We start from the raw sequence: 12,778 nt of genomic DNA, 5'->3' as shown, positions 1-12,778 counted from the left end.
TTGTGACGTCAGATCAGGTGTTGCGTAGAGACGCGGTGTAAGTCGCATGTTAGGTCGCGTTCTAGCGTCCGTCCGGTCACAGTAGTGAAGGAAACGATCGGTAAAACTATGGCTTGTACAGGGAGGCTTCGGCGAGAATTCCGGCTCAAGTCATTTGGTCTGGATCACAGAGAGCACCTTGACTTCACAAGAAGCCCGGTAAGTAACGTTATATGTGACTCTGTGTTGAAAATGAGACCAACGTAAGCTGTTTTTCAATCAAAGGAAAATATGAAGTTAAGATCCATTCTATCGACAGAATTGATTAGCCCATTCGGTTCTGTTGGCCAATAACGTTGTACAGGGGCACTTACTCTGTACATAGGCATAAAAATGTACTAACGTTAGATAAGATTGTTTGCACGTGTAAAAGTTAGGTCGAAAATGCTGAGGATCTTACGATAACTTTAATGGTCGTTGAAGACATAACGAAAAGGCAATGTAACGTGACACTTGTAACAATAAGTACATGTATACAGCATTGTACACGTTGCAGAAATCGAAGATAATATATTCATACATATACATATACATATTATATATTATACATGAAGGGAAGGACTGGGGCATAATTATACAAATAAAAAAAAGAGAAAGGCATCTTTGTAATGTGAACAAAGAGCATGTGTAACCGTACCTTTGTACCCAATTTGATTAAGAGTTGCACAAGCATAGCATGCCTCCTGTGTTTAGGGAAAACACTTGGGTACTGATGTTTAGGCCGATTGCGACAGTGTGTACCAGGTATTGGCGCCTTTAGGTTAAAAATGGCGTGAACCTATGACACGCTTGGAAAGTGAAGAGTCCTGGTAATTTCAAGCATTTCATTAGGAAGTTTTTGTTCACCCAAAAGTATTGGGTGGTGAAGTATTGCTTTTCCAATCGTGTGCATGTGTTTGTGTAAGTATGTGTGTGTGTTGCGCGCGCGCGCGTGTGTGTGTGTGTACGTGTGCGTGTGTGTTTATTAGTGTGTACGTCTTAGAGGGCCACGTCTGTCATCTCTAATTTCTTTGGCGTGTTTATCAATCTAAACAGCAGGCTTTCTTCAATATCATGGTATCTGCCATAACCTTTAAAAGTATAGACTGAGATAGATCTTTATCTATCCTGACCGTTGTTGTTTTTATATTTCAGTGGTTCAGCAGCCCAGTGCCGTTTCTGGTCTACCGCGTAGTGATATGCCTCTACCAGATCTGCACGTATTCAGTCGCACATTCGCGCTACGGTATCAGCCCTAAATCGCTTATATACCTGACTGAGCAGGGCTACATTATCCTCACAGCTCACACAATTGTGAGCGCCGTTCTCTGCTTCGTCGACTTCTTCTGCAGCCGATGTCGCCCGACATCATCCGACGACCACCCGACTTTTCCCGACGAGCCAACGACGCAGTCTACAGACGCCATTTACCAAACAGGTCAATCACTCACACTCCCGTGGTACTACAAAGGGTACTGGGTCTTGTACAACGTGGTATTCAGCGCTGGACTGTTCATCACAATTGCCTTCTGGGCCTTGCTCGCGGATGATGAGGGTCCTTACAGTATTCTCTTCCACGCCATCAACTCCGTTGTCATAGTGATTGACGTAGTCGTCAGCGGTCTGCCGTACCGTCTACTCCATTTTGTCTACCCGTCAGCCTTTGCGCTGGCTTACATGCTCTTTACGGTCATCTACTGGGCGGCTGGCGGTACCGACCTCTTCGGCAGACCTTGGATCTATCCAGTCATCGACTACGGAGGCAACCCCGCTATGGCCGCTGGCGTCGCCGCTGGGAGTGTCTTGGTAGCGATCCCGCTGTGTCACGTGATCCTGTTCGGTCTCGCGCTTACTCGCGAGATGTTGTCAGGTCTCGTGAAAAGGCGCAGCCTGCCTATCAGTGAGGGAGTCCGAATGGAACAGCACAGAGAGGAAGAGCGCGCCTGAAGCCCCATACAACCCACGAGTCTTTTGACGTGAGATTCTAGCGAGGTTACGAAAGAACAGACAGAAATAGTTTTGAGAGAGTTGGAAAAGAACGTTGTGTGGTGGTCCACTTTTCTTGTAGAACAATCATGTGAAAAATCGGTTAAGAAGCTCCTTGGGTAAGGCTGTCAGTCTTGCAACTAACTGTCACAAGACAGAATTTAAGACGTTGGACTATAACCTAAGTCTGCCACAGCCACTGTGATCAGGCGCAGTGACAGCTTCCAAGAGAAGCACGATAGAAATAATTTTTGTCTAAAAGAACGTAGAACTCCATTCCAATCGGAGTTTTGTAGTTTGAAATGTTGACAATGAATGTACGCTTACAGGGTATTACTATGGTAGGGACTTGTGTAATTTGCTCTAATCATGTGAGTTAGCCGAAAGCACCTTCTAGGTCACTTATAAATTTCCTTGAACTTTCAAAGTTCACTAGTAATGAGAACCTCTTTCCTCTTTTGAAAATTCCCTCATTTTTCACGCTGGGAAATTGCAGCCCAGATGCAGTACATAGGATCTCCGCAAGAAGATGCTTTAAATAGCTACATCGTATTACCTTCTCCACCTCCCTTATTCTTGTTTATGACTGTTCATGTTTGTTTCGTATGAAAAATAATCAATTAGATCTGTTTTGAATATGGACTAGGCAGTATTTGCAGTCTAAAGAAACAATGTCTTATAACTCACCGAGTACCCTGGCCCCTGCAGATAGATCAAATTCAGGTGCAAGATATTGATTGCAAAATAATATTAGACTAACTTCAACGTGGTAAATGTTAAGAAATCTTGGGTTGATATCATAGATCATATAGATCATGTATACGAATTTGATCGTATATATAGAGACTTGTTTGTCAATTTATAGTGCGTAAGAAACATCATTTTCCACATGATTTGGCCCAAAATTTACTTGGGCGTAGTTGAGTTATTCATGTTGATAGTGATATCATGATGACCACAATTAAAACAGATCTACACCTAACTGGAAAAAACAGGTTGAACTTGTCACTAACTCGTAAGGATCGTATGCAAATACCACTCAAATGTACATCTTGCTTGGATACTTCCTATGGTAAGACAACACCACCTGGATGTACAAGCATTGTTTCATTCTTCCAGTTTATTCTAGTGACGCCGAGGAAGAGTGATGGATGTTTCTCGAAATGGCCGGAAGTAATCTTCGAATCTTATACAGTTGTAGGTATTTAATTGCATTGAAATTTCAGCAGAATTAAAACACCTGGGTCTCCCATAGAGTTCACCTGAAATTTCTCACAGCGTACATCGCCATAGCTATACGAGTATGCGTTTTGCTTCTGTAAAGAACTTCACGCTCTTATTTGTCATCATAAAACTCAGATCACCTTTCTATGTCCTTGTCGTTACCTTGCTTACTTTGTGACGTCAGATCAGGTTTTGCGTAGCAACGCGGTTCAAGTCACATGTTACGTCCACGCTCGAGTGCACGTCTGGCCACAACATGCACGGAAAAAGTACAGGAGAAACAATGACGTGTAGCAAGCGGCTTCGGCAAGAATTTCAACTCAAACTATTCGGTCTGGATCACGATGAGTGCCAAGACTTTACAAGCAGCCCGGTAAGATGACTCTAACGTGGTACAAAGTAGGCCAACTTATGCTGTCACACAATAGAGGGGATTTACGAAGTAAAGACCACGATTGCTATCAACAACATCAATTAGCGAATCAGTCTTTGTATAATTTCGATCTGTACAATGTTTGGCTTGTGTGCAAGGGCAAGAGCTACAATTGTTCCTTGCAAAGTACCTAGTCCTTCAGCCTGACCTGAATCTGTACATGGGTGTATAAAAATCGTTTGCACATGTAGAATTGTACTTACTCTCACCCTGCTTCAAGTCTTAAGACCTTATTTTTGGTCGTACAAAATAAAACATACAACATGACTCCGCACATAATATAGTATTCCTAGTACAATCTCATTTGAAAACACTTAATAATAATATTAGATTGTGTAGCAAGGCACCCCATACGAAAACGGTAAGACGACGACATATAACGCAGTAAGAAAAACAAAATAAGCAAAACAATGACGACGCGTAACCGTACCCCTGAACCCTAAATATAGCTATTTGATAACGGGTTGCACAGGCATGCCTTCTTTGTTAAGAACAAAAGTGGGGTACTAATGTTTCACCCAGCCCAAATTTAGCCAGTGTTTACCAGGCATTGGCGTCCCGAGATGATACAATGGTGTGAACTGAGAACATGCTTGGCATTGGGAAAGTCTAAGCAACTTAAAGCGTGTGTATGTTCAGTTCAGCTTTACTTGAAAATGACTCGTTAACGTTACAGTCTCATGAAATTTGTCGAAATCTACAGAGCTATATAATTACATTAAAATAGGCATGTATATACAACATACAATCAATTCAGCGTATGAATAACTTAACAAGCAATTCAACATACTAATGTGTGGTTGTGTGTGTTTTCTGTAGTGCGCCTTACCCCTAAGAGGGTGAGGTCTGCCATCTCTGATTGCAGTGTTGCATTTTGCATGCATAACAATTAAAACAGCGTGATTTCTTCAATATCATGTAATCTGCCATAGCTTGTATGGTTATATGGATAATAACTTTTTTTCTAATCTTTTGGTTTGATGTTTCAGTGGTTCAGCAGCCCGGTGCCATTCCTGGTCTACCGCACAGTGATATGTCTGTACCAGATCTGCACGTTTGCGACTACGAAATCGCTGTACGGCATCAGCGCCAAATCGCTGATTTACCTGACTGAACAGGGCTACATCATCCTCACAGCCCTCACCATCGTGGGCGCCGTACTCTGCTTCGTCGACTTCTTCGGCAGCCGATGTCGCCCGAGGTCATCCGACGACCACCCGACTTTTCCCGATGGTGACGCGCCAGCGACGAGATCTACCGAAGTGCTTCATGAAGCAAGCCGAACGCTCACACTCCCGTGGTACTGCAAAGCGTACTGGGTGTTGTACAACCTGACCTGTGGCATTGGGCTGTACATCACGATTGCATACTGGTCCTTGCTTGCGGTCGACAGCGGCCCACACAGTATCCTGACCCACGCCATCAACTGCGTTGTCATAGTGATCGACGGAGCAGTCAGTAGTCTGCCGTTCCGTCTACTCCATTTTGTCTACCCGTCTGCGTTTGGATTAGCGTACGTCATCTTTACGGTGATCTACTGGGCGGCGGGCGGCACCGACACACTAAACAGACCTTGGATCTATCCGGTCCTCGACTACGGAGGCAACCCCGCTATGGCCGCTGGTGTCGCTGCGGGGAGTGTCTTGGTAGCGATCCCACTGTGTCACGTGGTCCTGTTCGGTCTCGCTCTTGCTCGCGAGATGTTGTCAGGTCGCCTGAAAAGACGCAGCCTGTCCGTTAAAGTGGGTGTCCAAATTGAACAGCGCCGAGAGGAAGAGCTCGCGTGAGCCCATGAGTCGTGTGGTGGTTTAGACAGAATAGAACGAACTGAAGTAGTTTTGTGATAGCCTGTATTTACACAAGCTCTCAGCCGGAGGTTACTGACCCCCACCCTAGAGTTAAAGGCGGTTACGGAAACCGGCTGGACACTAGGAGCGCGATTTGTCAGGCTAGTTTTGTGAGTGCTGGAATTGAAAATCGCGTAGTCCACATCAGGTTGCTGTAGGATTGTCAAGGGCTTATTATTTGTTAACCTTCTCCCTGCCTCCGTACCCTTTAACCAGTATAGACTTGGTGCCAAACGGCTACCTTAGCAGGCAGAAGGTAAAGGCTGCCGTGGGCATCTTAATAGAACTTTCGTCACAGGACTATACATATCACAAATTACGGAGATATGTCCTCAGAGCTTGGACATTTCGCAAAGCATGACAGTAATGACAGTTTCGTGGCAATCCTTTAAATACCAAAATTGTTGAACGTGTGTTCCTGCGTCATGATATGAAACTGCGGCTCAAATGCAGTACATACATCATCCGCAAGAGGACGCTGAAAACTAAACCGTGAAAAGCTCTCCCACTCGACAATTATCATTTTGTGTTTGACTGTTTGATATTAAAGGTTTCCACTTCAATTAAGTTTGTTGTGATTTTTGACGTCATGACATACTAAACATGTACTAGCTTGCGCCCCCCTCCCCAACCAACAAGGCAGATGACCTTGCTGATTATAATCATGACCTTCATTCGAATTCTTTACTTTGCTAACGTCTTGTGAAATACAATTAGAAACATGTGTTTACAGAAGTAGCTTGTATTCTTAAACGTGTAACAAAATGCATGGAAAGTGAGAGAACTATAGAATAGAGAACATTTCTAAAGACAGATGTTTTGAGAATCGTGTTGCATGACGTCATTCCAAAAAGCCGAGGTTAACGACCTGCGACACAGTGAACCGGAAAGTTGAAGGGCGAGGAAACTGTCGATCTTGAAGCAAACAAAATGGCTTGTGCGGCAAGAATCAAGCAAGAACTCCGGCCTCGGCAGTTTTTGTTCGGTCACAGGAATTGTTCAGACTTTACAAGGACTAAGGTAAGTGTATTTTGTAGTTTCCTTTGGACTTAAGGGAGGAAAAGACGAGAAATATCGACAGTGTACAACCCCCAACCATACTAACCCAATAGGAGTCACAATGTAGATTTTATGGCTCTACGGAGCAACACTCCTTCAGTATAGGGGCACCAGTTGCTAGCTGTGACCCAGAAAACGTACGTAGAAACTATCATTCACTTTATGGGACCTTATAGACCTTAAGTCGAGGGCACTAGCTTATAATTTCACTAATCTAACGTGGCCTTAGGGCGCTCGGGATCATCAGGTTCAACGTGACGCCTGAAACGTGATACTGTTCGGCCATGTCACTACTAGTATAAGGTGCTTTAGGGATAGGCCAAAATGGCAACTAATGTTCAGAATCTGCAATTAGTCAGCCGACAAAAATGTTGAAGCCGCACCCCCGGATTACTTTTGCAACGTTGATTCTTTTAGCACACAATTGCAAGGGACAATCAGTGGCCGGTGACTGCCCTCAGGCGGGCTGGCAAGGGTCACAGGTTTTGGCAAGTCACTCACCCTATATTTTTGCTATCAAGGTGGTTTGGACAGACATGGACAAGGTGGCACATCCACTGCAATACTTACATGTATTACCGAGATGAAAATGGAGGTATACTTTTGGCGTGTGTCTATCTGTTTGTGTGTGTGTGGGGGGGGGGGGGGGGAGGGGGTTTCCGGATTTTTGTAGTCAGCATAACTAAAAAAAAATGCTGGATTGATTACAATGATATTTTTTATATGATATGCGTATAGGTGTTGGGAAGACAAAGGTCAGGGTACGTTTTTGGCCCCCCTGGAGTGTGACCTTGGTACTCCAGCAGAACTCCCCCTTTTCGTATTTTTGTTTAATTGCATAACATTCTGCCACGACACTGCTTTTCTAGGTGATGTATTTCATCTTTTGTTTTTCAGTGGATGAGCAACCAGCTGCCTTTCATCGTCTACAGAGCGGTGATAAGTCTATTTCAGATGGTAGTGTACATCTATTGCCTGCTGTCATTTTACACCACTGGCCCAAAATATCTGTTATACTTGACCAACCTGGCCTACGTACTACTCACGGCCCACACAACGTTCAGTGCGGTACTCTGCTTTCTCGACTACTTCAAGTCGCGACGTCGCCCCGAAGGCGGACCGGAAACTGCCGAAGCTCAACCGACGGTTGCCGAGATCACGCCGATGATGGACGACGACGTTCCGAACACGCCCGACAACGGTTCATCTCAAATGAACACACAGGAACCGACATCATCACACGACCGTCTTCCTTGGTACTACAAATCCTACTGGATCCTGTACAATACCACTTTCGCCGTGGGATTTTACGTTACCATTGCGTACTGGACACTTCTAAGGGGGGTTGGCGATACGTATAGTGCTTATAGTATCCTAACACACGGTGTCAACTGCGTTGTTATACTGATAGACATACTCGTCAGTGATCTACCATGTCGGCTACTTCATTTCATCTACCCGTCCAGCTTTGCGCTGGGGTATATTCTTTTCACTGTCATCTATTGGGCGGCTGGTGGGACCGACCTTATTAACAGGCCGTGGATCTATCCAGTTCTTGATTACGGAGCAAATCCTGGTCTAGCAGTAGGAATCGGTGTGGGGAGTACTCTGTTGGCGGCGCCTTTGTGCCATGGAATCGTGTTCGGTCTCGCCCTTGCTCGCGATACTATGCTAATGAAGTTTGCGCACAAGCGCCATCTCCCGGATGGCGCAGGCACGACAGCGGAACCTCAGGCGGAAGAGCGCGTCTGATACTGAGGCTTTTCATTTGACGTCATCTGTGCCATGTATGATTACATACATAGCGAAGGTGTATATGCTTAATTTAATCATTCACCAAAGTCGTCCCGGGGATCCAAGTTATAATCATATGACGTCAATGAAAACCCTGTATAGTGACGTATTCGGAATGACGTTACTGTGATGTAATTTAGCTTCCGTCATTTGGGCGCGTGAACGATTCCTACAAAGCCATATGTGAGAAATTTCGATTGTCAACACATGAACATGTTTTATGACCACCTACTTCATTGTTAAAACATTGCGTAAGCAGCTGTATGATATTATCTTAAGCACAGGATTCCCCGGTGTTGTATCTAGTCATTGTGTATATATTGTGCAGAATTTGGTACATTTTTGATATCAATTGTCAGCTATGATATTTGTGTAGCGAGAATGACGAAGAAAACTTGTATGTCGGATATGTAAAATTACTTTGTAACGTAATATGCTCAAGGCTATGATTCTATATCTTGCCAATCATTCAAGTTTCAAGTATAAGAAGTTGTAAATGGTTACAAATCATTTAGGTTTAGGAGATAAAAATGTTGGTGTCGTACACTTTGGTGTGGTATTATTATTGTACTACCCCATGCACCACCCCCGTTCTTTTGTTGGTGTAGCCTATTCTCCGGCTCAAGCGATGTCGAGACATGGGAACCGGATCGCAATGTATGGGCCCTCAGGCCTGTTACACCTGTGCGCATCTGCAAGTCCTCATGATTGAGGATAGACCTTTCTCACGCGGCGGCCATGATAGAATGAAAACGAGGCCCTTGTGGCAAACATTAGACCGATCCTAACTGTCAATCACAATTACCAGTTTAGCCAATGATTACCTGATAATTAGAGAATCGACCAATGAGGAAGTGGCTGCATGACCGTCAAATATTTGCATTTCTATGTTTTTATTTTGCATTTCTACGTTCTGACAGAGGAGGGCGGAGACTATGGGATCGGTCAACGAAGCTCTAAATTGCTGCATCTTTTTTGTACATTACATTAGTTGTAATATTGATACTTGGATATCATATTTCAAAACTTAATGTGATTTAGGAGGAAAACTAAATCTGTACATTATTTTTGCTTCTTTGCCTCATTGGCCTCGTCTTCATTCTATCATGTCCGCCGCGTGAGAAAGGTGTATTAACAACTTTTTGGTTTAGGTTAAGTTTTCAAATACGGACGACGCTCGGGCGATTTTGAAATTCGGCGAGCTTCGGGCGATCCACAAATCAGCATCTTGGACTACGGTGAACACCCTGGTCTGGCCGTTACCATGGTAACGATTAGCGCTGTATTGGTGGTTCCTTTATGTTACGTGATTGTTTTCGTTCTCGCCGTTGCTCGCGAGAAGTTAGTACATCGAGTGAGAAGAGGCTAACGCATTGGCAGGGCACGTCGTCAGAACGTAATGCGTATACGGTAATTAGCCTACTATTCAAACCTATTATAAATGCCGATTCTCTTTTGTCCTCTTTGGTCAATGACGCATCAAAGTTATAGCCGTTGCATGAAACATGTTTTTGGACACAACTAAATGAACCTATGTGCGAGACATTAACCTTAAATAACCGAACACGACCATAAAGGATTACGTTCTGTCGACGTGATCATTGGCGTCTATAAATAAGCTCTATGTTTATGAATATCTATCATTGTTGAGTTGTGCGTCCAAAAGTATATATAGCATCATCGTTTTATGTTAATTATCCTCTACTATTAGGTTATGTGTCAATGAAAACCATTTTCAAAACATGTCAATTTTAGATTGATTATCAGTAATTAAGTTCTATGTCATTTGTTATAAGAAATGAGTAATATGAAATGCGACATCTCCCCATTAACGTATATGTAAATTGTTACCTTTCTTTCAAGTTATATGAGAATTAGCGTGACATCATTATGTTACATGCAAATTACCGTATCATCATTAAGTACTTACGTTTCCTTATTCCGGCAATTTCTATCTCATCATTAAGTAACATATACGTATACGTTAAGTATCTCTGATTTCCGCACTACTTAAATGCCTTGTGACTTGTAGTTGGAAAAACGAAAATTGAGTACTTAATCTAAGTCTGGCAAGTCAGAATTAAAACTCAAACGAGAACGCATCACTAGATTTTCACGATTCTTTTAAGTAGTAGGAGTTACAAACTTTTAAGGTGTTTGATTAACATTGATTGTGCGTATTTCTTTATCAGGGCATTGATAGTATTGTTAGAATGAAAAAAAAGTCTGCTAATAGTTATAAAGTCAAAACATACATGGTTTTCTGGTTAACAGATTCAACCAACTAGCATTGCGGCTTTACGGGCAATCACACTACATGTACAGATACGAATAGCCACTCCCGCTCTCTAAATGTCTAGAAACGCTCGCGCTAAGAGTCGCTGATATGCGAATAGAACACCAAGATGGCGTCGGACGCACAGATGACATCACGATGACGTCACGCTCTACGTCACGTCTCCCCTTCGATTCCGGAGTCAGTGAAATGGGCCAAATATACCTTCTGAATCGAAGTGCCCTTCGTCTTGCCCACCGTCCACGTCTCCGGAACCTTCGGATACTGGGCAATAAAAGAAAGAATTTTCACCTTTACTAGTTTCTTAGCAATATACGAAGCGTTCCTACGAAGTTGGTGTGTTGCACTGCTATACATATATACCAGTTGTCCAATTGACTAATTGAGATTCAGATACTACCACAAAACTACACACACACAAACACACACACACACACACACAAACACATACACATGCACATACACATACATACATACACATATACACACACACACATACACAAACACACACAAACACATACACATGCACATACACATACATACATACACATATACACACACACACACACACAAACACACACAAACACACACACATACACATGCACATACACACACACATATACACACACACACACATACACAAACACACACAAACACACACATACACATACACACACACACATATACATACACACACACACAGGCGCGCGCACACACACACACACACACACACACATACACATATTTATACACATACATTCGTAGTCCATGTAATTTACCCTTTAGATTTGACGACACTTCTCCATCTTGGTGAATCTTCTTGACGGCCACCGTGGCAATGGGAGGGGAAGTAGTGGTACGGAGCTCGAGAGGGTTGAGAAAAACGGAACCGGGCATCCCATAATCGTCACGCGGGCCAACAACACCGGGCTCCCCGCCAGGAGCCGGCGGGCCGACCGGTCCTTGCTCTCGGCGAAGGTCTGATGGACCAAGTGCATCTAAAATTGGACAAAGGTACATTTCATCAAGAAGGAAACATAATGGTGTAGGCTTAGGCAATCAGAGGGATGTACCTGTAGCTTAAATGAAAGCAAGCTGACAAAAGCGTCCGCGGGAGAGTCCTTCGGAAGGGACGTAATCAGACAAGACAGTAAACTTTCATTAGGCACGAAGGCCATATCAACGTAATCAAGATACAAAATCTGGAAAACTCAAAACTGAGAACGCCATGGTTGAAAAAATGAGTTTACTCTGTTTCTTTCTTTCCGTGCCCTCGCCTCTACGCTATCGCTAAAAGCAAAAGGCGATTTAGCAAGAACAAACTAACCAAAGGCCCCGGACTCAGGGTTGCCCACAGACCGAGGGTTTTTCTGAGCGTTTTTATGACCGGACGGAAGAACGTGTCGCAGAGGGCTGGAAGATGGATCTTCACCAAGCAGAGATCCTGTGAATAGGATCATGTACTTACAATAAGGATTAGAGCAAGAAGTCACAAGGAAACTTTTACATCATCACGTGGATGTGTGTGTGTGTGTGTGTGTGTGTGTGTGCGTGGTGTGTGTGTGCGTGTGTGTGTGAGTGTGCGTGAATTCGACCCCCCTCTCCATTGCTCTATATCGCCCATACATTTAAACTTCGTGCGCTATTTCTTGAGACAAGAGATTCAGTTCTTCCTGTTTAAGACAGCCAAACGCTGCTACTCACGTTCCAGGTCAGTCATCCGGTTCTCCACGATCATAACGCGATTCTGAAGGTGGTGGATCATCGCAAAAACCACGGCTGCAAACATCACAGGAGCAAAGTTAATATTCTAACAGGAAATAGTATTTTTTTGCATCTTATTCTCTGATTAAAAATTTTGATCAATGTACAAAAAACGCCAGATTTCGCTGCATCCGTTGCAGCGATCGTCGGGAATGTTTTTTTCCAACAGGCATCGGCAGTTTTCGTACGGGCTACTGTCAGAAACCCGTAAAACGAATAAGTACTTTCTTAAGGGCAACACAGCATTATCGAATACCAGTAACTGTCAAATCATATTGATGTTGTTTTTTACTATATATCTCACTGGCAGCCAATGATGTATTTTTGCACACGTGACGTCATCTCTTAGACGTATCA

General features: G+C 43.6%; 3 protein-coding genes across 3 annotated transcripts; 2 read left to right on the top strand and 1 right to left on the bottom strand.

Annotated features, from left to right (window-relative positions):
- The first annotated feature begins 7 nt into the window (after window positions 1-7).
- LOC136444238 (protein rolling stone-like) lies at window positions 8-2,924 on the top strand. The gene is made up of 2 exons (XM_066441748.1): window positions 8-198; window positions 1,174-2,924. The coding sequence occupies exons 1-2, from the start codon at window positions 109-111 to the stop codon at window positions 1,963-1,965; spliced, it is 882 nt and encodes a 293-aa protein (XP_066297845.1). The 5' UTR covers window positions 8-108; the 3' UTR covers window positions 1,966-2,924.
- Window positions 2,916-5,944, top strand: LOC136444237 (protein rolling stone-like). Its single transcript, XM_066441747.1, has 2 exons — window positions 2,916-3,601; window positions 4,651-5,944. The coding sequence occupies exons 1-2, from the start codon at window positions 3,485-3,487 to the stop codon at window positions 5,446-5,448; spliced, it is 915 nt and encodes a 304-aa protein (XP_066297844.1). The 5' UTR covers window positions 2,916-3,484; the 3' UTR covers window positions 5,449-5,944.
- A 4,743-nt stretch (window positions 5,945-10,687) lies between these two features.
- On the bottom strand, window positions 10,688-12,433 carry LOC136445364 (uncharacterized). Its single transcript, XM_066443334.1, has 3 exons — window positions 12,362-12,433; window positions 11,437-11,655; window positions 10,688-10,921 (listed from the first exon to the last, which is right to left on the bottom strand). Exons 1-3 carry the CDS (start codon window positions 12,420-12,422, stop codon window positions 10,839-10,841), a joined length of 363 nt encoding a protein of 120 aa, XP_066299431.1. The 5' UTR covers window positions 12,423-12,433; the 3' UTR covers window positions 10,688-10,838.
- Between the last annotated feature and the right edge of the window lie 345 nt (window positions 12,434-12,778).

Source organism: Branchiostoma lanceolatum, chromosome 11 (genome assembly GCF_035083965.1).
Source record: "Branchiostoma lanceolatum isolate klBraLanc5 chromosome 11, klBraLanc5.hap2, whole genome shotgun sequence".
NCBI lineage: Eukaryota > Metazoa > Chordata > Leptocardii > Amphioxiformes > Branchiostomatidae > Branchiostoma > Branchiostoma lanceolatum.
Note: the sequence above shows the minus strand (reverse complement) of the source record. Positions and strands in the feature narration are given on the sequence as shown.